Source organism: Podarcis muralis, chromosome 1 (assembly GCF_964188315.1).
Source record: "Podarcis muralis chromosome 1, rPodMur119.hap1.1, whole genome shotgun sequence".
Lineage (NCBI taxonomy): Eukaryota > Metazoa > Chordata > Lepidosauria > Squamata > Lacertidae > Podarcis > Podarcis muralis.
In genome coordinates, this window is record NC_135655.1 from 67561990 (window position 1) to 67588215 (window position 26226).

General features: G+C 40.4%; 1 protein-coding gene across 1 annotated transcript in view; it reads left to right on the forward strand.

Annotated features, from left to right (window-relative positions):
- Positions 1–26226, forward strand: part of GALNT18 (polypeptide N-acetylgalactosaminyltransferase 18) — a 264677-nt gene that overhangs the window by 185991 nt on the left and 52460 nt on the right. The window contains exons 4-6 of the mRNA XM_028731253.2: positions 4505–4688; positions 10303–10500; positions 12336–12450. Coding sequence (XP_028587086.1) covers positions 4505–4688; positions 10303–10500; positions 12336–12450 — 497 coding nt within the window. The remainder of the gene's footprint in view (positions 1–4504; positions 4689–10302; positions 10501–12335; positions 12451–26226) is intronic.

The window sequence follows — 26226 nt, forward strand, 5'->3', positions numbered from 1 at the left end:
CATCACCGAATGAGCAATGAGCCTCTCAATGGTGTGTGAAGAGATATCCCATTCCAACTTTTCTTTACCACTCTGTGAAAGGTCTTAGGTCATTTGTGCTATGATCACTTTATTAACACAAGAGCAATACCTGCACCAGATCCAATCTCCCAGCACTTTACATATGCTTAAATTCTGTTACTGTGTCTACCAGAGTCACACAAGGCTGAAGACCAAGGGTGCATTTAAGGTGGGTGAGTCTGTCCAGGTGTGATTATGCCACAGGAGCATATTTGTCTATATACACACTCAAGTGCCTGTTATTAGAAATTGAATTGGCCTACATGTACTATGTATGAGTGCCAGAGACGCAAACCTGTTTATTATGGTGTGTTCAACAGACATAAACATTGAACAAGAATGTTCTTAAAACGATTAATTGCCTCTTAAAATACTGCATGGTACAAAATTTAACTTTAGACAAATGTAAATGTGGGTCTTTGGGCCTTGGCAAGAGTCACTTACATAGAGAATGAGGTGCGTGTGTGAAATGAAACCAGCTGTGCCCAGAACTCAGATTTATTCTCATGTCACCTGAATATAGGGAAGGTTTGGTTTAAATATTTAAGACAAATTGATAGTGGAGAAGCATTTACGGTACAAGTGATAAAATATAAACAAAACTGTCCTTGAATGGAGGCTGAACAAATAACGATTCTGTTGGAGGTATTGATCTTTAAGTCCTTGAGGTAGTGGGCTATGTTTTCCAGTAATGCTTTCCCATTATGCATTTGACTTGGCATAGAAATGCTGCATACGTAGCTAAATGCTTAAACATTACACTAAATGGAGGGTCCTGAGCTTCCACAGTGGTGAACAAAGACAGACACAATGAATGGAAGGTGGAGTTTTATATGGATATTTTGATACAAAGACACTTAAAAACACACACACATGCCACAATTTTGTGAAAGAGAAAATACATTGCGTTCGAAATAACAGGTGGACAGTGAGGGTTCACAAATCCACAGGAAGTCTTCACAAACACAGGACACTTCCTGCTTCAGATAGCTAACCTACACTCACCCCACTAGTGCACTCTCGGGCGCACCCACACCCACAACTGCTCTCCTCTCATATGTTTTCTTAATACTTCGTGGTAATTTCTCAAGAGGCCTTTAAACGAATGGGGAAATGCTGCTGAAGCTGCAGCCAGTTGGGGTCATCAGCTAAATTATTATCTCCTGAATGCTAGGTACTGGGTGAGGTATATGCAGAATAGGTATCAGGGGCACTCACCCACTGTGCAAAATCTTTCCACGCCTTTCATAACTCATGAAAACTTGCCCAAAGGGAGCCTGTTGTGCAGCAGAAGAAAATGTTTGCCAAATATGCCTCTCGCTTTGGCTCATCCCTACAAAGTGTGTGCTTTGTTTAACTGAGAGAAAGAGAAAGCCACAACCCCAAAGCTGCAGCAGAATCTTTTCAGCACAGAGATGGAACGTGTTGTCAGAGCAGAGAGAAGGCACATGTGAAGGGGGCATAAATAATTCATTTCCTCCCTTTGTTTCCATTCATCCCATTGTTTATTTTGAAAATGTGACAGGACAATTCCCCCACCCCTGTCTTAAAAAGAAATGGTGATGATATACCTTAACTGCTGGCTCTTTTTCTCAGTCACGTTAATATTCATTTGCAAAAGTAAATTGGTTCACATAGTCATTTACTTGGAAATTATGTACTAATATTTAGACTCCAGAGTGTTTTAATTAATGCAATGTGATAAGGGGAGACTTTTGTGCTAAGAACATTTTGGGGAATGATGCAGATGAAAAATGCCTTTCTTTCAGATCTCTTCTACTTCAGCACCTGTCCTACCGATGGGGCTCAGCAGCATTAGAACTATTTCATTTGCAATAATATTCCAATATTTCAACATGGGACCACAGTGGAGAGATTTTGACATGGACATGGACACTAATAATACTAATCATAATAATTTGGGAACCCCTCTTCGACTTTTTTATGGGAAAAGAAAATACTTGGACTTGGAGGAGATATTGTTTAAGAGAAAGTGGAGAAGATGGGTGTTATCATGGTCTGAATGTCTTAAATAACATTTTTAAAAAATGTAACCAGCAGATGGGAAATTGGAAGTCCTTTTAATTTTTTTATTGTTTCTTCCCCCTTTTTTCTTCTCTCTCTTTCATTTCTCCTCTGGCTTCCTTCTCTTTCTTTCTCTCCCCTTCCCCTGCTCTTCTCTTTCTCCTTAGGCATCTTCTGCTAGGGTGCACCCATGGGGGGTGGCGGCTGGTGGAGGGACCTGGGCATGAGAGGCAGGGAAATGCTGGTCTCCCAGGTTGAGAGGCTAGGAGGAGAAAAGAAAGAAAGATCCTCAGTGAGAGCTAAGAGGGGCTATTGAGAGCCAGTGTGGTGTAGTGGTTAAGAGCGATAGACACGTAATCTGGGGAACCGGGTTCGCGTCTCCACTCCTCCACATGCAGCTGCTGGGTGACCTTGGGCCAGTCACACTTCTTTGAAGTCTCTCAGCCCCACTCACCTCACAGAGTGTTTGTTGTGGGGGAGGAAGGGAAAGGAGAATGTTAGCCGCTTTGAGACTCCTTAAAGGGAGTGAAAGGCGGGATATCAAATCCAAACTACTCCTCTTCTTCTTCTTCTTCTTCTTCTTCTTCTTCTTCTTCTTCTTTTTCTTCTTCTATTGCAGGCATAGGCAAACTCAGCCCTCCAGATGTTTTTGGCCTACAACTCTCATTATCCCTAGCTAACAGGACCAGTGGTCAGAGATTATGGGAATTGTAGTCCCAAAACGTCTGAAGGGCCGAGTTTGCCTATGCCTGGGCTATTGGGTTAAGAACAACCTTTAAGAGACTACTCTGTATCTATTTGTATATTTTGTAGATGCTTTTTTGGGGGTTTTGTTTCCATTAGTTTTCTATATCTTACTGTATAATGAAATATTTAAATAAAAATCTTAACACACACAGTTATTTAGAACTATTTCATTTGCCATCCTGGCTCAGGGCTCATCCAGACTTATCCTTGTACCATGATTTTTAGATACAAGTCTGTGCTTTCCAGGCAGGGGTCTGAGCTGTGGGGGTTTTTTAGGGGGGGGCTATTCTGTTGCTTTCCCTGGGAAAACCTGCTGTTTACTGCTGAATCGGACATCAATCCACAGAAAAACCCAATTGATGTTTGTTTCAATTCAGTTGTATTTGTCCAGCAGGACCAACCAACCAATCAACAAACAAACAACCCACTTTGACCCGTGTCTGGAAAGCATGGATCTGTGCCTACAAATCACTGCACTAATGAAAATCTGGGTGAGCCCTCAGTGCAGTTCCAATGCTGGTTCCATGCAAACCATGATTTGCAAACTGAAGCCCAGCATTTGAAGCATGTAGTCTATTCACTGTAGTCTCCTTTCTGATCATTGATTTGGAAAGCTCAATAATTCACCTGTGGTTAATTACTAGTGGTGACCCTACACACTTCGCTGAAGAATCTAAAATGCCTGAAATCCACCTTTTTATAATTTTCATCACAAAGCAGCATATTTATATGAGCTGTCTGTTTTATAGACATGTTAAGAAAACTGAGTATACTCAATATGCAGTAGCTATGCATCTGCCTCAGGCCTGCCCTACCACCAATCATTTGGCATAATGTTTAAATGTGATGTTAATTCTCATGCACGGGCATCCATTATGTACAACCATTCCTCCTTGATTTTGAGATAACTGTGCAGTACTATGGTACGCATACAGGAATGCTTGTGCCCATGCCCTATTTTCTTAGGAAAGGGCAATTGTTCATTGGTTATAGGGGGAAACCAAGAAAACAACACAACATTTACTTTAAGACTTCAAGTGAGTTATAAACAGAGGAGACAGTAATTTCTCCCATGAGTAGGTTTTTGAGCAGCAACACAAAGTCCTGCAAGTACATTTATACACTGCTGTGTACAGATATATACTTGCACCAGTAGGATATCAGAGCTGTGATATTGTTCTGAGGCTTACTCAGGGAAATATATCAGCAAGGATATTCTGGAAAAGGGTGATAATATTGCTAAGATTTATCTAAGAACAGCATTAAGGAAACAATGTGGTTCACATCCCACTGAAGCAAATGGCCAAACTTCCACTGTGCAGCTCAATCATTTACTGCAGAGATTTTTGTAACAAGGCTGGGCTCCAACAAGGAAGCTGGCTCCTATTTCTTTCCCTTTATGTACACCTCTGGCTTTTTACCACAGGCCATTTCAACATAAACAGCTTATGTAGTATCTTCAAATGTCTTCTCCTGTATTCCTGTCTTTTGCAAAACTGTTGGTGTTTATTCAATGCAAGGGCAACCTGTAGTTTTCAAGGCCCCGTTCATCGCTCTCCCTTTATATCATACACACAAATAGCCCAACCTATGTTGTTTATGATCTGATCTAGATGAGCACATCTCAGAAGTCGGACCGATGTTCCTAACCTCCTTTGTATTCCTTGTACAGAAGAACTCAAAGAGAAGCTAACAGAATATGTTGATGAGGTGAACACACGGAAGTCTGGGTTCATCAAGGTGGTTCGACACAACAAGCAAGAGGGGCTGATTCGCTCTCGTGTTAGTGGCTGGAGGGCAGCCACGGCTCCCGTAGTTGCACTCTTTGATGCACATGTAGAATTCAACGTGGGATGGTATGTGCCTTGCTGCTTCTGGTCTATGTCATTTGGTAGAGTTTGTTTGCGCATGTTCAGAAAAGTTCTGTAGAGGAGTTAATGTAGATCCCTGTATTAACTCTAATGTAGGGATCTAATCCTCTAATGCTGTATTAAATATGTAGCCACTGATTAAAAATTCGTTAAGTGGCCACAAATGAAGTCTTCATCATCCTTTAAATTCCACGGGAGTTTGGCCATTGCTTTCAGTGAGTTAATGAATGCAATTAAAATGTACTTGGATTAAATCTGAGCACACAAGTGTGAAAAGTACCCCTATTCCACTGATTTTTGGAGGACTTTGAACAGTGGGGAAACTATTAGTCCATTCAAAATGAACACACAGGATCCTGTCCTCTGTCAGAATTGGCTTTGTTACATTGTCATCTAGCCAAATGCCACTGGCTGTGTAGTACTGTGACATCATCAAGCTGGCTGCCTTGACACCTGATTGGTTGGCAGCATGTTAGGCTTAACCTGTTGTTGTTTTAGATGGTGCCAAGGCAGCAGACAGTCACTCAGGGCTGCAGATAACAGCAAACAATATGAGCAAGAGAGGGATTAAGGATATAATAGCTGTCCCCTCACAAAAGAATAATTGAGATGTACATGTGCACTGACACTTGCATGAAAACAGCCAGACTAGTGAGATGTAATGCAAGTCCCTGGTGTAACAGGCAGACCATCGGGCTGTTAAAGCCAATAGCTGAAGCTTCATTGGCTTCTCTAGACTCAGCATTACATACAACACTTTAGTAAGTCACATATAGACAGTTCTTCATATATAACTATCTTGAATAGCTTGGTTCAGAACATGCAAATATTATTTGGCTGATAAAATTAAATGAATGCATGCTAATGGCTTAGAAAGTCTCTGTATTGTTAGTGTTACTATTCTTATTTGTTCTTACCCTGTATATAATTCCTGATAAAAGAGTAAGGTGGATTCTGTTTGAGTGGGCATCACCTAGGCAGAAGACATAGAAAGTCACAATCTTCAGAGCCTGAAAGGTTGCACAAATCTGACACCTTTTAAAGTGACCATCTCTGTGCCATATAATTCTATTCTATGGAAGTTGATTTCTATGTCAACAGGAGAGGTGAAAGGGGTGGAAGATGATAGGTGTCCGATAAGAAATACAAAGAAAGTGTTTAGCTTTTTTAAAATCATGTTTTGAAGAAGAATATGTGAGGAAAGGTAAAAATAGAGATGCTGAAGGCTAAAACTCAGGGAAAGAGATGTCCCTACATTCTGCTAAAGTGGCAGTCAAAAAGGAACTGAGGGGGAAAAGGTGCTCTTTCTGCCCTCAAGCCAGGAATAGCACATGGGACATCTCTGCTTGAGGACAAAGGCCAGAATGTAAACCTCTAGAAGTTTATAAAGTGCTGCTCTGTGGAGGTGCAGATCCCCCATGTCACCCCTTGAAGAACGCCAGTTATAGGCAAGTTACCTATATTGAATTTGCCATTGTCCCATTACAGTGGTGGTGCTCTGCAGAAACAGGGAGCCAGCAACTATCATCATTTTGGTACACACAGCAATTTATCTCACTTTTCACATACAATTCCTGCATTTAGGAAGGTATAATAGGATAAGCTAACATGCTCAGTTATCTGTTCAGTTTCCTTGAATGTAAGGAGGGGATTTTGTTTTTTTTAGCCAAGTGGTTCATAATGCAGTCAGAGTCTAAAAACATTTAAGGGGGTTGTAAAACATGGCCTTAAACTTTGAAATCTTTTAAAAATGAAGGCATCTGTAGTCTTAATATTCCTGTGTGGTCAGATAATGTCAGTGGAGGGATCTTATCTGTACACACAAAAGGAACAGGGGCAGAAGTCCTCTGGAGATATGAATAGGGAAAGAATTTTGGATAGATAAGCTCAATCCATTTTCTGAACAGAGAATTACAACAAAAGAAAATTGAGGTGGGGTATGCAGGTTGGCTGTGTATAGCTAAGAAGCAAGAGTTCTTAAGGTGGATACAGTAGATAGGACTCTGTATTACCACCTGTTCCTTTTAATCTCAGTCCCTGCTGCTTTATACTGTTGAACAGCACTATGCCCTGTTCCATCGTTCTGCCCTGCTGATCCAAACCTTAAATAGCCTTCTAAACAAACACACATGCAAACCAAGTTACAAAGGGAACACAAAATATATAAGCTTCCCTGAATATAAACTTCCTTGGCATTATCTTGCCACTGTGGCATAAATCCTATAGGCCAGGAAAGTTGTTTGGCCTTTATGGGTCATTCAGACCTGAGCTTTCGTTGTGCATCTTGTTTTAGTTCTGTTCTTAAAATAGGAACAAGGAACGGCACACTCTTAGGACCACTCTTCACCTTTCTCCAAGACTGTGCCATGTGCCAAATGGGCGTAATGTTCATCAGTGGCACCAGTGACATAACTGGTGCAATTAATTCTGCTTTCATAGAACCATCTTACTGCATTCCCCCCCCTTCAAAATATACCCGAGACTATAGTTAATTAAAATTGGAGACCTTGCTTACCTTAGCAATAAGCACAACATTGGCTAGGGTTACTAGTAAGAAGGTTTTTGCAATCTACACCCATTTTTTGTTATTACATGCATAACTCTATGAGAAAATGGAGCATTCCCTATTCCCATGGTATGTGCAGGGCTTGATTGCTGGATGGCAGCCAAAATGTCTAGTTCTAAGTTGGACGATCTTGAAGTCCTCAGTCTCCTACTTTTTCTTCATTTGTGTGGGCCAGGCGTAGAAGGTGTCCCTAAGCAATCTATTGACATAAAGCATGTGCAGAAATATTCAGTTAATATGCAACAGGCCCATCTTATTGCGTGGTTTATGATTAAAGTTAATTATAGCTTTCTAAGGTGCAAAATGTTGCACTAACTTGGAAGCACTGAGTTTAGCTGTAAATTTTAAAATACAATTCCATCAATAAATCAGTATGGACATTTCTTTAGAAAATAACGGGTGTTCAAATGGAAAGTGGATTTGGATAATGACTCAAATCAATAATTTTCTGTTTGGTGACTGAAACCAATTTCACCATATTAGACAATGCTTTGGGTTTTTATTTTTAAAGGTGGGGGACTGAGTTTAAATCCTCTTTTTGCTTTGTGGCTTTATGCCGAAACCATTGTAATTTTGACTGTGGCTCAGGTCAGTTATTGAGTGCCATGTGATCACCCACATGAGATCAGGGTGCTGTGGCAGGGTTTTGTAGAGTTGTTATTTCATGGAGCCCCAGGAAAATGAAATTGCACCAGTGGTAGCACTGGATTGGCTCTGCTGGTGTGTTTGCACCACACCAACATTTCCACTTCGCCCCTCTCTTTCTTGGTAAGCAGCAGTGATGCATTTAACTGAAGGTCAGGAAAGCACCAGTGTCCCACTAAATCACCCACCCCTGCTGTCGTTACCTAGAACTTGGTTGCAGACCAAGATTAATGGGCTGGTTCCTCCACCTCCAGCTGAAGATAAGCTCTGCACAACCCAGACTCTTAATATTTGCCTCTCAGTGCATGTAACCCCAAATACGCCTTGTGGCATGGAAAAGTAAATATCAGAAGAAGGAACCTGTGTTGGAGCACATTGCCACATATTTGCATGTGGAATTCTGGGAATGCCCAGAATTGTTAGTATTAAAAAAAGGAATTGAGGGCAACAGTGGTTCATAATCAGTGCTGTTCTGGCTAAAACTGCAATTAATCTCTTCAAGAAAGATTCTGATAATTATTCGACTGTGAAACTAATTCAACATATTTTAAAAGCTGCCAAATTAGTAATTATTAAAATCTGGAAATCATCACAACTTTCCAATAGCAAACTGTGATATGTTAAGCAATGGGGTGAGTTATAAATGGAGAAAGCAGCAGGTCAGGCACAAACAGTTCTCCTCCTAGGAGAATCATTGCAGGGCTTAACCGATTCTTACTATAATTGGGGAGGGGGGGGTTATAATCTCTTTCAGAACAAATGAGACCATATCATCCATTAGCTGACAACATTTTTCTTAAGAATCCCTAGCTGGCTAAGAAAGGACAAGGCCTATGAGTACGTTTTAAGTGCCATTTCTTCATGATGGAGGGCAATAACTATTTTTCAACCCAAGCACTAACCCAGCCATTTCGATTGTGCTCACATGAATGAACCCACCATGCTGTGCAGACAGTCATAGATATAGAGGCCACAGCTTCTGTGGTTGCTACATCACAACTATAGTTATGAAGATCCTGGAAATGGTTGTTGGTTATATCAGTGGTTGCTTCCCACATGCCTCTTCACAGAAGGATATACCTTATGCTTTCAGGGAATTAGCCACAGATCACAGGGCATAACTTTTCTGGAAGAGTCCCCCCCCCCCCAGGCACTGTCCAATGTAATTACCTATTCTACTCATTAGTGGCTTTAATTATAGTGTATGTCAAAGATTCATGCTTCAGGAAAAACCCGTTACATAATAAGTAATATTCCTTTGCTGCTGGAGATTGGCTGAAGTTCGCTGTTCAGTATTTCATATCTTCAGTGTCTGATAGTGCCTGCTTATTAATTTATTTAAATCTATCTGGACAAGTCTTCATCCAAGCATATTCCAGGTGGTGTACAATGGGCATGCATAAAACTGCTCATGCCAGATGCAGTAAAATGGAAGCAAGAATCAACACTCACAACGAATTAGCATCAATAAAACTTTCAAACTATAATGCAGAGTAAACATAACCATTTAAAATGTGTGGGCAAAAAATAAAATATAAAATAACCAGTGCTGGAATACTGTAATGTCAACTTCTTCTAATTATTTGGCTGCTTCACCTGGCCAATTACTAAAACATGCTAAATTAAGATTATGTTTTGTTTTCTGATTTCAATCTTGATAGAAGAAGACTCTTTGAAAGGGTAGAAGCCTTTAATCTTAGGACAGCTCTGTTCTTGCTGATATCCTTGATCGTTTGACAGCTGTAAGCTGTAAGGATAATTGTCACCAATATGAAAGTCCTAATCTCTTCTTATCACTGAGGCAAGAAAGTAACAGGGAAACATGCTAAATGGTAAAACTGTTGTGTGTAGGAGCTCTAAAGCTCTTAAGTGAAGTTAAAGGATCCCACTGACATCAGTAGAAGTTCAGAGCAGGAGGAGAGGAGAGAGGGAGAAGGAAGAGCTATGAGTGGGAGGGGCTCCTTTCCCCATCCTCTTGACCTCAACAAACCTGCTGCACCTGGAACTGGGTGTGGAAAGTGCAGCTGAATGGAACACAGCTGTGGGCAGCCTAAAGAAATACCATCCACCTTGTCCTGTCCATAAAAAAGAGTCTAGAGTGAGATACCAGGGTGTTTCTAGGAACTTTTCTTGTTGTGAGACTTTTGTGGGTGAGTTGAGAGTTTGGACCCTGGATGAGAACCAGGAAGCTGAGAGGAATGGTATATCAGAAGGAAAATGAATTGCTATAGATTTTTATATACTTAAAACTTTGCATTAATGGAACATCTTTATATGTATGTGTATTTTTATAATATTTTGTTAAAGTTGACTGTTGCTGCTTCAGTTTTTTTGTAAACCGCTTAGAGAAATTTTTAATATACTAAGTCTTCTCTCTCCCCCCCTTAGGGCTGAACCGGTACTAACCAGAATCAAGGAAAACAGAAAGAGAGTCATTTCACCATCATTTGATAACATCAAATATGACAATTTTGAAATAGAAGAGTATCCTCTGTCTGCACAAGGGTTTGATTGGGAATTATGGTGCCGATATTTAAACCCACCCAAGTCATGGTGGAAGTTGGAAAACACAACTGCTCCTATAAGGTAAAACATGTAAATGTGAGTCATGCTGAGAAACAGCCACAAGAGAGGGCTACTGCTTTCATATCCTGCTTGAGGGACTCCTGTAGGCATCTAGTATTGGTAGACCCAGTGCAGGATGCAGGACTAGATAGGCATTTGGTCTGATCCATCTGGCCTCTTCTTACATTAAAAAAAATTCAAATTATGCGGGTGGATTTGGGTGTTATTTGGTTAAACCCCTGTGGCCAACGGCTCACCCACAGTGGGGCATTTTCAGTTCCAATAAAATACTGTTTTTATGTAACCATGACAAATTACAGAGCTGCTGTCACTATTTATACAGTCACTGGCACACTGTAATGGAAGGCCATGGCTGGTTGTAAAAAAGGCTGAAATATGCAGGTTTGCAGCAAAAGCAAGCCTGTTTCTCTTGAGGATATATTTGGGAAATCTGCCATGCTGTGAAGAGTGTACTTTCGTTCCCCACCCTCCACCCCCATGCATAGCACTGTGGTCTTGATGCAACATAATGAGGAATGATTGGCATTTTCTTCATCATGAAGTTCACAAGGAACAGCTTCCCCTAGTTCCAAGCTGACACTTTGTTATCATCTGTACAAGCAGGGAAGGGAGATTTCAGGGGTGTGATTTAATTTTTTTAAAAGAATTTTTACGATCACATCAGGAGCAGATGCCTCAGTTTATCACAGCTTGATTATCATTGTCTTGATGAATGCAAAATGGTGTATCCTGTTCTATAACAACCCCCTGTCCCCTTTAATTAGCATCCTGTTGTCCCCAGTGCACTTCTTTTGCTCACATAATGGCACAAGTGACATTTTTCTATTTGCCAGCCTGCATGACAAAGCAAGAGTAGGGCTAAAGCCAGATTAATTGTTCCATTCTCAGCCACTTTATAAATACTGTGTGGCTGAATCTCAACCAGTTCAAATGCCATTGAAGACTAGCTGGACAAGAGGCCAAAAGATGCAATGCCTAGGTCTTCCTGAACATTTCCTCCCCTTGTTGCATGGCAGTATTTGGAGTCATTACATTGAACTGAGTGGCTGAGTCCAATGAACGATGGAGCGAGCCACACTTCAGACAAGCATTTAAAAATGTTCTCTGAAACCTTTGCAACATCAGTATCTATCACACAGTAGCCCTGTGCAGCTAGCATATGTGGTGATAACAAAGCATCATGGCATGTGCTGGCTGTCCCTGTCCCATCCATGCATTTACTAAAAGCTGCCAATAGCTTTTGGTGAATGTGCAGCCAATGGGTACAATGCTGCTTATCTCCATTCATGCATTGATATCTCCACAAATGTAATCTTAACTGGGCTAAAGAAACCCATTTGAGCAGCCCAGTTCTACACGGAGTCTTTATGACTGCAAAAAGTTTGCAATGCATTTTATTTTATTAGTTACAAAGGTCTTAGCCTGGACACTATTTATAGGAGACATCGTAGGAGGTCCATGTAAACTATTTTGAGGTTCTTTGAGGATAAACAGGACAGCCATGTAATCAAGGAATGTATCGGTTACTTGAGGGGCCACAATTAATACCTTAGTGTGGATGCTTCAGTAATAGCACCAAAATACCAGGTTCCTGCCAGTACCCGAGATGAATAAGTTGCTCACGGCTTCAGTCAGCTTTGGTCCAGTCCAGAAGAAAATTCAGCTTATTCTGAGTGCAAGCCAGATCTTTTTTAATTTATCCCACTATTGGAGGTGGGACTGAATAAGACACACAAATTTTATGGTTGGGGAATTTACCTTAAATGAGGCATACCTGAAATTCACTAAGCTAAATTCCAGTGTTTTAATATTTGCTACTTTTTTTTTCTGTCTAGGAGCCCTGCACTAATTGGATGCTTCATAGTAGACAGAGAATATTTCCAAGAGATTGGTCTGCTAGATGAAGGCATGGAGGTCTATGGAGGTGAAAACGTAGAACTTGGGATCAGGGTAAGAAACCATCGGGAACCAACTAGCAGATTTTAGATGAGGAAAAAGTAATAGATGAAGTCAGAATTGGAAACACACAAAAAGATTGGATTCTGAGTCTCAAAAATCAGATACAGTCGTACCTTGGATCTCAAACACCTTGGCTCCCGAACAAATCGGCTCCCGAACAATTGAAACCCAGAAGTGAGTGTTCTGGTTTTCGAATGATTTCCAGAAGCCGAATGTTCAGCATGGCTTCCGCGGCTTCCAGTTGGCTGCAGGATGCTCCTGCAGCCAATCGGAAGCTGCGCCTTGGTTCCTTGCTTTTTGAATGGTTCCAGGAGTCAAACAGACTCCCGGAATGCATTCTGTTCAAGAAGGTACAAATGTATTGGATGAAAATAATATATTGTTGAGTAGTATCTTACATATCTTGAATAGACAAGCTCTTCCTCAGCTTCAATTAATTAATAATCAAACAGATAAGAGAACAGCTTTCTGTACTGGTTTACTGTTCATCAAAAATTATATTGAATCTTGGCTAAGGTCTTCTAATTTATGTAATAAGCCCAATATTACTCCTTAATTGATCAATAAATAACTTTCCCTTGGCAGGAGTACAAACATTGATTGCTTTACCACTATGAAAAATAATATGTTTTAAGTTAATAAGATTATCAATCAATAACTCTTTTAATTTTTTTTACCATGCTGTAATACAGAAGAAAAGTATTTGAAACCTTGGTGCTGTCTCAGCATGTCAGAGAGACTGGTTAATTTGTGCTTTTGGTTCCTGTTCAAAAGCTCTCTGGATATCCCCCCCCCCCAGTCCATTACTGCACAATTGTAATGAAGGTGTTTTGCATTTTCCCATCATACTTTTTATACCTTGATATAAGTGTAAAATCATATTAGATATTTGCCAATAGGGCGACTATCAAAAGTACTGTGTTGAATCCAGAGTTGCCTTTCCGTGAATTGAAGTCCCCACCTCACGAATGGACCCAAATTTGTGCCCCTGTGCAAGCAGGGTAGGGAGCAGGGTACCTGGTCAGGTGCTTCCCTGTCCTGAATCTTGCAACATTCAGCTTCATTGGATGTCCATGACTTCTTCTTGTGTTATGACAGAGAAGTAAAAACCGACTACCTTAGAAGCCTGTGGAAAAGATAAATAAGAGAAAGGACATAAACAATGCTGAGTGTTAAGTACTGTAAAATGATAGTGTAAAATTGTTTAAATATTTTAAAGTTTTGCTGAACAAATGAACCTTGGATAAGATTCATCGCCCTCTTTTAATTAAAGTTTTGTTGGTAGCAAGAGCAGCACCCTCCAGACACATCTGTTTGTTTAAACACAGTTGAGCCACTTTAGAAGCCGATAAAATATGAGACAGATGTGCTCTTCCTTCTCAGCATAGGCTGTACATATTTATAGAATACTGAGTCTGTATAATCATACAATTTTCATTCCACTCAATGCCATTAGTTTATTAGCAACAATCTATGTGATTTATGTTTCTCATTTCAGTCTCTCTAACTCCTTCCAAAAAATGTAATACTATTGGTTTTTTAGAGGGCCAGCTGATTTTTAGAGCAAGTGAAAGTATCCTAAGGAAGACAGCTGGATTGGTTTGAGCCACTTTACAAAAATAGATTTATGAACTATGCCATGCACAGCTTAACAGCACACAGCTCTTATTTGCCTTCTGTGGCTTTTTAGGTCATTGGCACAGAGCATGCATGGTGTAGCCACAATCCAGAAGGACGTGATACGTCCCACACCAGAGGCAAATGCTCAGACATTTAGCAGCCATTCACTTCCAGAAATGTCTTGGGAGCCACACAATGTGACATGCTGTGTTTTTACTTGCAAGGCATTCCAGGAAATGTGGCTGGTGGGAAGTTGTGAGTAACATAGGGGTAGCGGTAGTAGTAGAGACAATGAAAAACCTTCATAATGCTAGGTAGTATTAGAGGCAGCACTTTCTCCCCAAATACTAGTCTCATGTCCTGCTTTCAAACTTTTTGTAGGCCTCTGGGTGAACAGACTGCATGGGCCTTTGGCTGCATCCACCAGGACTCATTTTATTACCTTAAATTTATGTTCCCCACCTCGACTTTTTCCCCCCCAGGGAAGGTCATTTCTCCCCTATCTGCCCAACAAAAAGAAAATTTCAGAATGCTCGGCTCAGCTCTACCCAAAGTATACTTTGAACACCATAACTTCAGAATAGTCTCTGGACTGGAATGGTATCCAGCATGGCTTACACTCTCTGGATCGCAGGCCCTATTATAAAGGCAAAGAGAAATATTTATAAATAAGTGGTAAAGAAAACTACTTCAAGTACAACATTGAGGCTACAAAATGTACTACAGATGCTTTCATTTCACTCTCTCCCGTTTCAACTTTTTCCTCTCACTTGTCAAAGATAAAGCATTACTGCATCAGAAGAAAGGGCAAGTTCCTCACCGTGTTACATTACAGACAAGAGATGGGAGCTTCCTCTGTAGCTCCTACTAGAGGGTTGGGAGTCATGAGACCACCCCTATAAGCTGGTTTCTCTGCTTGAACTTGTGCACTGTGCTTGAAGATAGATAGTGCTTTGATTTTGAGCTGACTGACTTCCAGTTTCTTTACACTGGCAAGGAGTTTGATCAACATCTACCCATGAGGCTTTCCTAATAATTTGCATGACAGAATATGGCCCCAAAGCTCTCAAGTAATATGCTAGCCAGTTAGCTCGGCTTATCCTATGCCAAAGTTAACGGCTGAAGATCACATTGATGGACAGGGCTAGAGAAAAGCTCAAGCCTTTGTGTAATTGAAATTTTGGGGTGTGCTGGATCACTTAAATAAAACCCAATATTGCTTTCATTTCCCAACATTTTTTTTCTTGCTCTCTCCAGAGAAGCCCAACCTGACCTACATAAAAATACTTTCATCTTTAAAGCACAACGGTGTGCAGTGGTGTAGCATATGTTATCTAACATCTAGCCTGACCAAAAAAAAATTGCAGCTGCATCAAAACAAAATTTCGACTCTGTATTGAACAGAAAATTTTAGCAGTGTGCCACCAACACTTCATAATTCAGGACTAATCTAAATACCAGGATTGATGAATATTTATAAGGTGACTGTTAAAAAGAAGCATAACATCAGAGATGCTAGATAATGCAGATGTATATTGCCATCTTTTTCCTTAGCAAAGTTTTTCTTCCTTCTTTGTTTCTCATGAGGAAAGGGCATTATTCCAATTCATGTGTGAAAAAGGTCCAAGTGTGGGCCAGGGTGGTGTAATGGTTAGAGTGTTGGACCCATGACCTGGGAGACTAGGGTTCAAATCCCCACTCGGCCCACTGAATGACCTTAGCCTGATCACCATCTCTCAGCCTAACCTACCGTTAGGTATTGTTGTGAGGATAAATGTGAGCTGAGAGGGGATTTGAACTGCAGTACACACCACCTTCAGCTCCTTGCAGGAAAAGGTGGTATATAAATGTAGTAAATGCTAGGAAAATAATTTTAAGATGCATTTATATTAGAGACCAGGAACTGGAGACACCTGGGTCAAACAGAGCCTACATTGCTATCCTTAAAGGCTAAAGAACAGGTGGCCATTCTGTGGTCCACTGATTTGGCCGAATTTCCTGAAGATGCCCCATCCTTCTTTCCCATCAGAGTTCCTTCCTTCCTACATCCTCCTTATTTTTCTTGCCTTGTAAAACCCTCTGTAAAGATATTTGACAATCACCACTTCCAGCCTTGTGGTGCTTACTTCTTAGTAAGAACAGAATCAGAAATTGCATGGAAGTGGGAATTCTAATTTGAGATAACCTTGATGAGAATTGAAATAGGGCTATCTTCATTCCATATTAGTTAAGAAAGAACACTTTTGGCTTTGACTCTATAGCTGCTGCTCAACATCACCTCTGTCTCCACCAAAAAGTGACCTGCAACTCATAACAGCGGGGGTGGGGGAGTTTCCTCACCCTTGGACTGAAGAGGGTGGAGAAAGTAACATTTGGGACAACAGCAGACTGATTTCAATGAGTTAGTTTGAATTTCTCACTCCTATCCCAAAATGGTGTTCCAGGAAAATAGTTGCCACCCAAGTAGTTAGATCATGATGTACCAAAATTAATGAGCACTGAGAAACAACACCATGATTTAATATTATATCTGATGTTCCATAAATAACAAAACAGGAGATCTGAAACTGAGCAGGTAGCCAATTAGTAAAGATAGGGCCCTAAACACATCATTTAGAGTTTCTGGGTGATAGTACATTCCTGGAATACATTAAAGAATTTCCATTCACTTGAAAATCCCTTCACTAGCAGGCGTGGGTCTTTTAAAATTTAGCAGTTGGCAAATGCCACCTAGAATAATATCTTGAAATAGTCTCATTAACCATCCATGGCATGTATGTGTCTTTTTTTAATGACATGGAATAATGCTTCCTGGAGTCTACAGACTGTTTAAAAAGAGGTGTTCTTTAAGACAGTCTTCAGAGCTAGACAAATTACAGGTGTATGACAATCTGATGCATAAGTGGCTACTAAACACAATAAAAATTGATTGCATTTATTGCTTCATAAGTATTGTTGGGATTGTGCTTGTGGTTTATCTGAGGTAAATTATCTCTTTGCCAGTTTCACCCATGTGTTGGTCTTTAAAACCCCAAACACTCTGCCTAGGTTGTTCTCAGCGTAGGGTATCATTGCTAAAGGCATTTTTTGTTGTCGGCTATGCTCATATTTTATGTCATTTATTCAAGATGACGGGTCAGATTCCACCAGTGCAAAGCACAAAAACTTCTCAAGGCAGGCACCAGACTGCCAACAGTGTCTGTGACCTAACGATTCAGTGTAAGGAGCTAAAGGAATAGTGACACTGGGAGCTAGACATGAGATTGCCTGATAGGTTGTCAACAAAGAAAAAAAGTCACTCCATGGCCTCACTGGTAAAAAGTTTGGAAACTATTGTGCCAATTGCAATGGCCCTGATTATAAGTATGCAACTAATTATAAGTAGCATAGTCTGTAATCATCATTATTCAGTATGGGTTTTTTGTGATGGTTGATGAATTAGTCACAAGCATAATCACTTTAGAAAAGCCCACAGATCTTGCTTCTTTAAAGATCTAAAGAAGCTTGTAGTAGGGACTTGCTGCAATCAGGGCAAACAAGGCCTTGCTCACCTTGATGTTGCCTCTACCTATAGCTTCTCATGCCCAAGGCAAGGCTCAATACTTCCCGAGGGGTACAAGGAAACAGATGGCAAGGCTGTGTGCTCAAACAAAGCTCATGAGTGCTCAGACCAAGCCCTGGCAAAAGCTCAACACTAGATTCTGGATTGCTTGGGTAATGCAGCCTCATGATCTCCATTTGCTGTGCCCCTCTGCAAACAATAACATTGCTTTCTATGCAGTGTCACAAAATACATGGCACAGCTTCTGTAGTGCAGCCATTGATGCAACTGTTTTAAGATCAGGGTGGCAGAAAGGTATAACTTTGTGAAACATTGTGGTGGGTGATGAGCATTCTCCCTGCATGTGATGGGGAACTGAATTAATCTACCTCACCATGGGCTCCCATGGATCCAGAGCTTGATTAGAGCATATCCACATAAAATCCAGTACTCATGAGCCCAATGAGCTCAATGCCCCCACCCCGAAATCTGAGAATTAGCCTTACAGTTTGAGCTAATTGCACATTGGATTTTACATGTGTACATTCTACTAAAAACTTAAAGCCACTCATAGCTGTACAATATGGTCTGAAGGAGAACAAGACTCCCTAGTGGCTGAGCTGGGTGTGAAGGTTCAGTATCAGTCCTCATCACTTGTAGGGAGAAGGTAAAGGAATCAGATATTTTTTCCCCTGAGGAAGATCATCTGCAAAATCATCCCTCTCTACCATGTCACTAGATATATTTTTCTTCCACTGAATTGTTTTAACAGCATTTGAGTTCTGAATTTCTCTTGTACTGTGTAGCAGTGTGTTGAAGCAATTTGTAGTCGCAGTGCAGAAAACAGCCTCCTGCGCTATAATTTTTCCATGCTACGCAAATGATATTTGTCTTTACAAAACATTTTGCAGACTTATGGCATCAATAGCTTGGAGCATTTATGAATAATAATTAATGTATGATGTATGCATCAAATATATTATTTATGATTGCATAATTATAGCACACGTTGTAGACAGCTTTGATTACTGTTATTTCTAGTTTATGAAAATGAGGTTATCGTTGGCCTCTAAACATGCAAACAAGAGAATTCAAATAACCATAAAATTAGTTGTGTGCAAGTTTTAGTATGTCAAAGAAAAGCAGCATACCAGGATCTTAAGTAGAATTTAATGGAAAGAAAGTATGCTGCAAAACACTGCTTATATAAATAAATAATCAGATATTTAAGCAAAACAATAACAGCAGCCCTGTCACCTATAAATTATTACTTGCACAACAGGGTCTTGTTCCCTGCCCAGTAAATGAGCTCCATTTGTAGAGGACTTGAAAATGATCTTGGTAACCAATGCCTTTTCCATTAAGAAAGGATGGGATATTTCTTCTTCATACATCTTGTTCAGGCATAGGCGAACTCGGCCCTCCAGATGCTTTGGGGCTACAACTCCCATCATCCCTAGCTAACAAGACCAGTGGTCAGGGGTGATGGGAGTTGTAGTCCCAAAACATCTGGAGGGCTGAGTTTGCCTATGCCTGGTCTTGTTTCCAGTATGTGGGGATGAGGTGGCGTCCTCCCAAATACCCTCTGAAAATGACCCACCAAGTAGGGCCAGAACCACCGCAAAGCAGTGCCACCCAAAGCAGTGCCACCCACCCCTAACTCAGACAGCCGCTCCAGAAAGATATAATGGTTGATGGTACGGAAAGCTGCTGGGAGGTTGAGGAGAATTAACAGGGACACATTTCCCCTGTTTTTCTCCCAGCAGAGGTAATCATACAGGGCAACTAAAGCAGTTTCTGTGCCAAAACTGGGCCTGAGCCCCAACTGAAATGGATCTGGAAAATCAGTTACCTCCTAGAGTGTGTGGATCTAGAGTGTGTGGATCTGGTTCATGATCACCCACTCAAGAACTTTCCCAAAGAAGAGGATGTTGTCAAATGGCCCATTGTTACTTAGATTTTCCAAAACCAGGGAGGGTTTCTTGAGGACTGCTTTTACTGCTGACTCCTTCAAGCAGGCAGGGACCATCCCCTCTTCTAGGGAGGCATTAATCACCTCCCTGGCACAGCTGTTTCACAAATAACGCTGTCTACCTTTTGACACCAGTTCATAGGTCTATAACAGTTACAGGATAAATGAGCAGAAGACTTTTTACCTGGCATGCTGATGAAGGGGGAACAGTTTCACCTGCATAATTTTGACTCTTAAAGAAAAAATGGCAGCCCTATGTAGTTTGGTTGACTTGTCCAAACATTACTTTGGATTTAGCTGAAGTAAGATATACAGTATGTTCTTTATACGAGCAGAATAATTGCAAAAGCCCTTTATATACAGAACGTTGTGGGTGCTCCTGCCTGTAGTACTTGGGGGATGTGATTTCAAGATTATTGTCACTTTGCCAAGAAACAAACCTATTTTGAAAATGGAGCAGTATTGTTTCCCTTTATATCGCTGTATTTCCAACTGTATCTCGGCCTGCATAAGGTTGTGGCTCATTCCATTGGTCTCTGTCACACCTCCAGTGACATAATTTTCTCCTCTTCCCTTTTCTCTGCAAATGCCTCAGCAGTCTTCCTGCAGCTGCAGCATGTATAATTGTACATATAGGCAGCATTACCGGTTGCACTTTGAATCATCCTTATGATCACTCTATTTTAGAGGAAGCACGCATGTGATTTACAAGTCCCACAGAAAAGAAAAGATGATCAACACAACACCAATAGATACCTGGTGCAAAACTCGCTTTGACCCACAATGGCCACTCTCAGTATTTTGGCCATTTCATTTGCACATGCTGAACTAGTGCACTGCTGCTTTATTGAAGGAAATTTCTGCTTTGAGTATTATAGCCAGAGAAACAAGTGTTGGAGATAACATACAACCTTTTTCTTCTTCTTACATCTATATTCTGCCTTTCTTCCACCATTGAGCCCAATGCAACATGCACATGACCCATTCAAGCACCGAGCAGACCCAGACTTGCTTATCTTCAGCAAGTTAGTGGACTCGTGTGCCCTCAATCCATACCCTGGGGCTCAACCTTTATCCCTTTTCATGAAAAGCATGTTACCCAGGGGTCATAGATGACACTGTGGGCAGGCAGAATAGGTTTTGTAACCATTTAACTAGGAAATACATGCAGCAAACTGTTGATGAGACCATTTCCTAGATAAACTAGGAATATAGCTGAACATGGCATCACCTAACTGCTTAATATTCCAAGAGGTTTGTAGCGTTCTTCCCCGCCATCAAACACTTCTTTTTCTCTTTGACATGCCATAGTGCCTCCTTTAGTATGCTCTGTCATTGATCATCAGTGAATAGGCCCTAACCTGCAAGAGGTCACATCGCCCTAACTTCAATTTGTTGCAGTCATTAAAGGGTTTTTAAGAGAAGAGAAGCATACCAAGAAGGAAGGGGAAACAATGGGCATAAATGGCAAAAAAATGCTTTAAAAGATGAGTCCCTGCTGCAAATCGAACTAAAGGTTACTCCTGTATTTAAAAGCACGGAAGACTATTGTCCTGAAGTTTCTTAAGCCAAGGTTGACATACTCTACTGACAGTACTAAAATTGCCAACTGTTCATTTCGCCAGCCTCAGTGTGTCCCTGCTGTGTCTTTGGGGTTTTCTGTTTAGCTTCTTATCAACAGATATGGGCCACTTGTATTGCCAGTTGCAGACAAAAGGTGGCATACCTGGCTTCATTTGTTCTTATGGTGGCCAATTTTTGGATAAAATTAGCAGAGGCAAGAGAAACAATTTGAAAATGGAAGTTTTGTTTTCCACATAACAACTGAGTGTGTGCCCATTTGCTTGAATGTTTGGCGGTGCAGAGGTGTCCTGTGCCCTCTCCTTTAAAATTGTGCCTCTTACTCTGTGATTCATTACTAAGGCCAGCCACAAGGAGCTGTATTTGTCACTACCAGAAGATTGCTGACACAACAGAGCACCCAGGGGGTGAGGGGGACACTTAGGAGGCCAGAAACCAATATGAAAAAAATGAGCAGTTGTGGTCACCTGCTTCCTCCTTTTGACATATACTTGGCAATAGAATGACTTAAGTATCCATTATTCTTCTGTGTCTTGTGGGAAGATGGATGTAATGTAAAACAATTGAGTGACGCTTTGTGCCTTTAGTGACCTTTGAAATGTGTTATTGCTTAGTAACATAGTCCATGGTGGAATTTACTACAATTATGAGCAGCAACACCCCAAGCCCACAACATACGTAGTTTAACCATGCATGTTAGAAGCTTTATGGCTCATGAAGCAAAGCGCAAAATTAATCCCTTCAGAACAAACGCAATGTGAAAAGTACATAATGAAGCAATTAGCTAAAAGTAGGAGGGGCAGAAAGGATGTAATATTAAACAGCTTGTTCCCGTAAGTTCCTTTTTTACTAAGGATGTCTTGCTGGCATCTATTCAGTAATTGATTATGACTGTAAGATTATTAATGGGTTTTAAAGATCAAAACAAATGGTCTGAAAGTTGTTTGTTTCTGTTACAGAAGTCAGTGTAGCTTGATAAAAGGGCACTGAATTCCAAATACTTAGAAATAGATTTTACTTAGGAATATTTTCCTAAACATTTATATACCACCTTCCATCCTGTTTGGATTTCAGGATAGTGTGCAATCAAAATTTATGTTGCAATAGCAAATACTGTACTAAAACAGCGAATACAACAGCAATATTTATAATAATATAATATAATATATACAATAATATATATAATATATATAATATAATATATATAATATAATATATATAATATAATATATATAATATAATATATATAATATAATATATATAATATAATATATATAATAATATATAATAATAGCCTGTCCTTCACAGGGTACACTTGTTAGGGTAGATTTCAGTGGGCAGCACCTGCTCCAGTCTCTGCCTAACCCAGATGGATTTTCTAATTTAGAAAATATGTGCATGGGGGGGGGGGGGACAGTACTGCAATGTTTCTCCCAGTGTAAGCCAAGATGAGCACAGCTGAGCATACTTTACCTATTGGTAGCTAATGCTGACAGTGCCCACACTAGTGGCTCCACTAATATTTACATTCATCTTTAATTCCCACTCTATCCTTTCAGAGAACTTGACGTTTTCAGCCGTGTGGTGTAGGACTAGGACCTGGGAGACTAGGGTTCTAGTCCCCATGTGACCATGAAGCTCAGTGTGTGACCTTGGGCCAGTCACAGCCTCTCAGTCTGACCTACGTCACAGGGTTGTTGCAAGGATGGAATGGAGGAGGGAGAACTGCACACCACCGTGAGCTCCTTGGAGGAGAGTTGGGGTATAAATGAAGTTGTGTTATTGGCCAATCCAGCCCAAGTCCTGATGTGCTTGACTTGCAGCTGCTCTCCAGGGTTTCATGCAATGATCTTTCCCTGTCCTGCTACTTCTATAAACTACACATGCCTGGAATTGAGCCGGGGACTTTTGGCATACTTTGGGCTCTTTCCTCCTGTATTAATCATCCTTATAACTCTTTTGTAAGGTACAGCCATGTAGATATCACCATATTACAAGGGAGGCTAGTGACTTGACCAAGGCCAAGGCTGCTTGATGAGCTCATGATTCGTTGGCTGATAATCCTTAAGTCACTATGCTGTACTACACTCAAAATCTAATAGAAGCTGTTTTAGTATACACATCATGTATAGCTATTTTAAACTTTTCATCATGTAAGTTAAATATAACAGAAGGACAATGTTTCCCCTTTAGAATGGAAAAGCCCTAAGCATTTACTTCTAATTTTTTTCAGCACGCCGGATGCATTTAGGCCAATATTTGTAAAACATTCATCACATTTTCAACAGAGGCTGGGACATTTCCCCTTATAAGTAATTAGATTGGGTTTTGAATCAGCTCTGCACAAGCAGCTTCTTCTATCAGCCCTTGTCTTGACAGCTCCTGCTTAACATTTAAGATTTTAAGTGAATTCACGCTCCTTGAAGCAGTGTAATTAATAAGACTTCAGAAATAGAACAAAGACTGACAGTGTTTAGACAAGAAAGGGAAGACCAATAGGTTTGATTAATTGGAGTTTACTCAGAAACTGGATAATTGCTGTTTACAAACCATATTAAAGCATGTGTTCAATCAGGCTGGGGTGTGTGTGTGTTTAAAAAAAACCATATGCAGCTTCATTTTGTAGTTAAATTACGGAATTAATAATGAAATCAAAGAGACTGTGAAGGAGCATCTTAAATGTCACCTCCTGTTTCTAACTCATTAAAATGTTCAGTTGTTTTTAAATGTAAAGCTCTTTTTCCCCTTTTAGTCTCATGCCATAGTTGAGCTTTGCACTTTGTTGGTCTTTAAGGCATCATCTGTGCTTTAGTGGCAACATAATTCTCAGGCAGCATGTGCTATACCTGCCTGACCCCACCCCCCTTGCGAATGGCCTGACAAAATAAAAGAGTAATCTAATTCACTAATGAAAGACCAACAGGGTTGTAGGAAGGGCAGGGGAAAAGAAAACCTCTACTGTCATATCTCCCAAGCTGCAATTAGTTGGTGACTGTAAAAATGAAGATTGTCTATTTTTTCAGAACAGATATAGCAAAGCTGTTTAAAAGTATGGTGTTTCTACAGTAAAAAATACTGTTTATTGGTTATCTTAAAACCAAATTTTCCAATATGTATCATATTATGACATAGGATATATATTTATACAGAAGAGTCAATTTCTTCAATTCAGTTCCACATTTTCCCCTCAATGTGTTTGCTCTGTCCAGAGCTCCTTTCTTCTTGAAACCTGGTAAACTAGGAGAATTTCTAAAACTAATTCCAGAACTATGAAATGTTCCATTTGCCACAGATTTTTATTCCTTCAGTTCATTTGTATTACTTGGCCACTCCAAGTTGCCAACAAGCGAAGTGTGTTGATAAAATACTGCCCCCCAAAAGAGGGACAATTACAAAATCCTGTCTGTCAAACTCAGCCTTGAATTTAGTCTGTGTTGCAGGCTTTGTTTCCAGAGCAGAGCCGATAATGTTTGAAACTAGAAATATGTTCCTCAAATTCTTTTTAAGCTTCCCTTATGGTCTGCATGTACTTTTTATTTGGCCAAAGTTTGTGTTCCTTTTCATTCTCTTCATTTGAACCAGACCTTTTTTTGGAAGGAAGCCTTCTTACCTCTACCAGCTTCTTTTACTCTGCTGGAATCCTTTGTTAATCACTCTGACATGTCCTCATGATACATTTCCTGATTTGTAGTGTGTGCTCACATCTGGCTCGTGTGTGTGTCCATGTGTGGCAGTGGCAGTGTTTTATCAAGGTACACACACGTCGATAAAAAGCCACACAAAAAGAATATTGTTGCAACCATCAGCATAATCAATCAAGATTGCCTTTTTCTGGCCTTCAAAATCATAGAATCATTGAGTTAGCTTTCTAGCCTTCTGGTCTAACTCCCTGCTCATTGCAGGAATCTCAGAGCTAGAGCATCTTCCCCCAACAGTTGTCTGTCCATTCCAACCTCTGCTTGAAGACCTCCAAGCTGTAATACTAAACATACTTGGGAATGAGCCCCACTGAAAACAGCAGAATTTATTTCTGAGTAAACTCCCATAGGAGTGCATTGCCAGCAAGGCAGAACCCACCACCTGCCTAAGTAATTAGTTTCATTATCAGTGTGTTCATGTGCATCAGCAAACAGTGAGGAAATTATGGAATGAAGTTAAGCAACAGAAAGCTGCAGCACACCACACTCTGCACAAAACTGAGAGCATTCTTTAAAAACAGAACAAAGCAGAATGGTAGATGGTGATTCCTAATGCATTATCTCCACTTTGAAAGCAAGACCAGGTAATTTGGAATTCCAAATTCCGGGCACAATTTGGATGACATTCAGAAGTTTTCTCAATTATTATTTATTCTCTTTCTGGTACAAAACAAATGGTGGGATCTTTTTCATTATTATTCTACATACATTTATACTACTGGTGATTGCTTCTTACTTATTTGTGTAGAGGTTTGATGCCCTTGAGACCAAAGCAAGCCCGAGTCCTTGTTTTGAGGGCACTGCAGATTTCTAGGGGGTGGGGGAGCAATTGTCGTCTTGTAAGCATGAATAGCAAAGCTCTTTCTTGTCTCCCAGCATATGCTGGATGTAATTAGGCAACTGCCCAAAAAAATAGGCCTTGTAAACATCCTGAATACATGCCACATTCTCCTAGCCTCGGATGCTGCCAAATGCCTAAATGAGTGTTCAAGCCAAAAGGCCTAAATGTATAAAATAGATCTCTAAACAGAATGCTTTTCTGATATAGAATATGAATAGTGGGTGGACAAGCCTGGAAAACTCAAGGCTCTGTTTCAGAATGCAGTATTCAGATAGCCTGTCACCTATTCTCAATAGAGATGGGACGAGAGACCAGACTGCATTACCTTGCAGGAGAGCACTGTGGAAAGGTGCCCTCTTTTGTTTCTCTTTGTCCTAGAAGAGGGTCTTCTGTATTGGTTTTATTTACTCGGTACAGTTCATTCATTTTTTATTTATTATAATATTTATTAGCATTTTCATTTAAAATAAAACACCGTGTGATTATACAGGCATACCTTGGGTTGAATATGCTT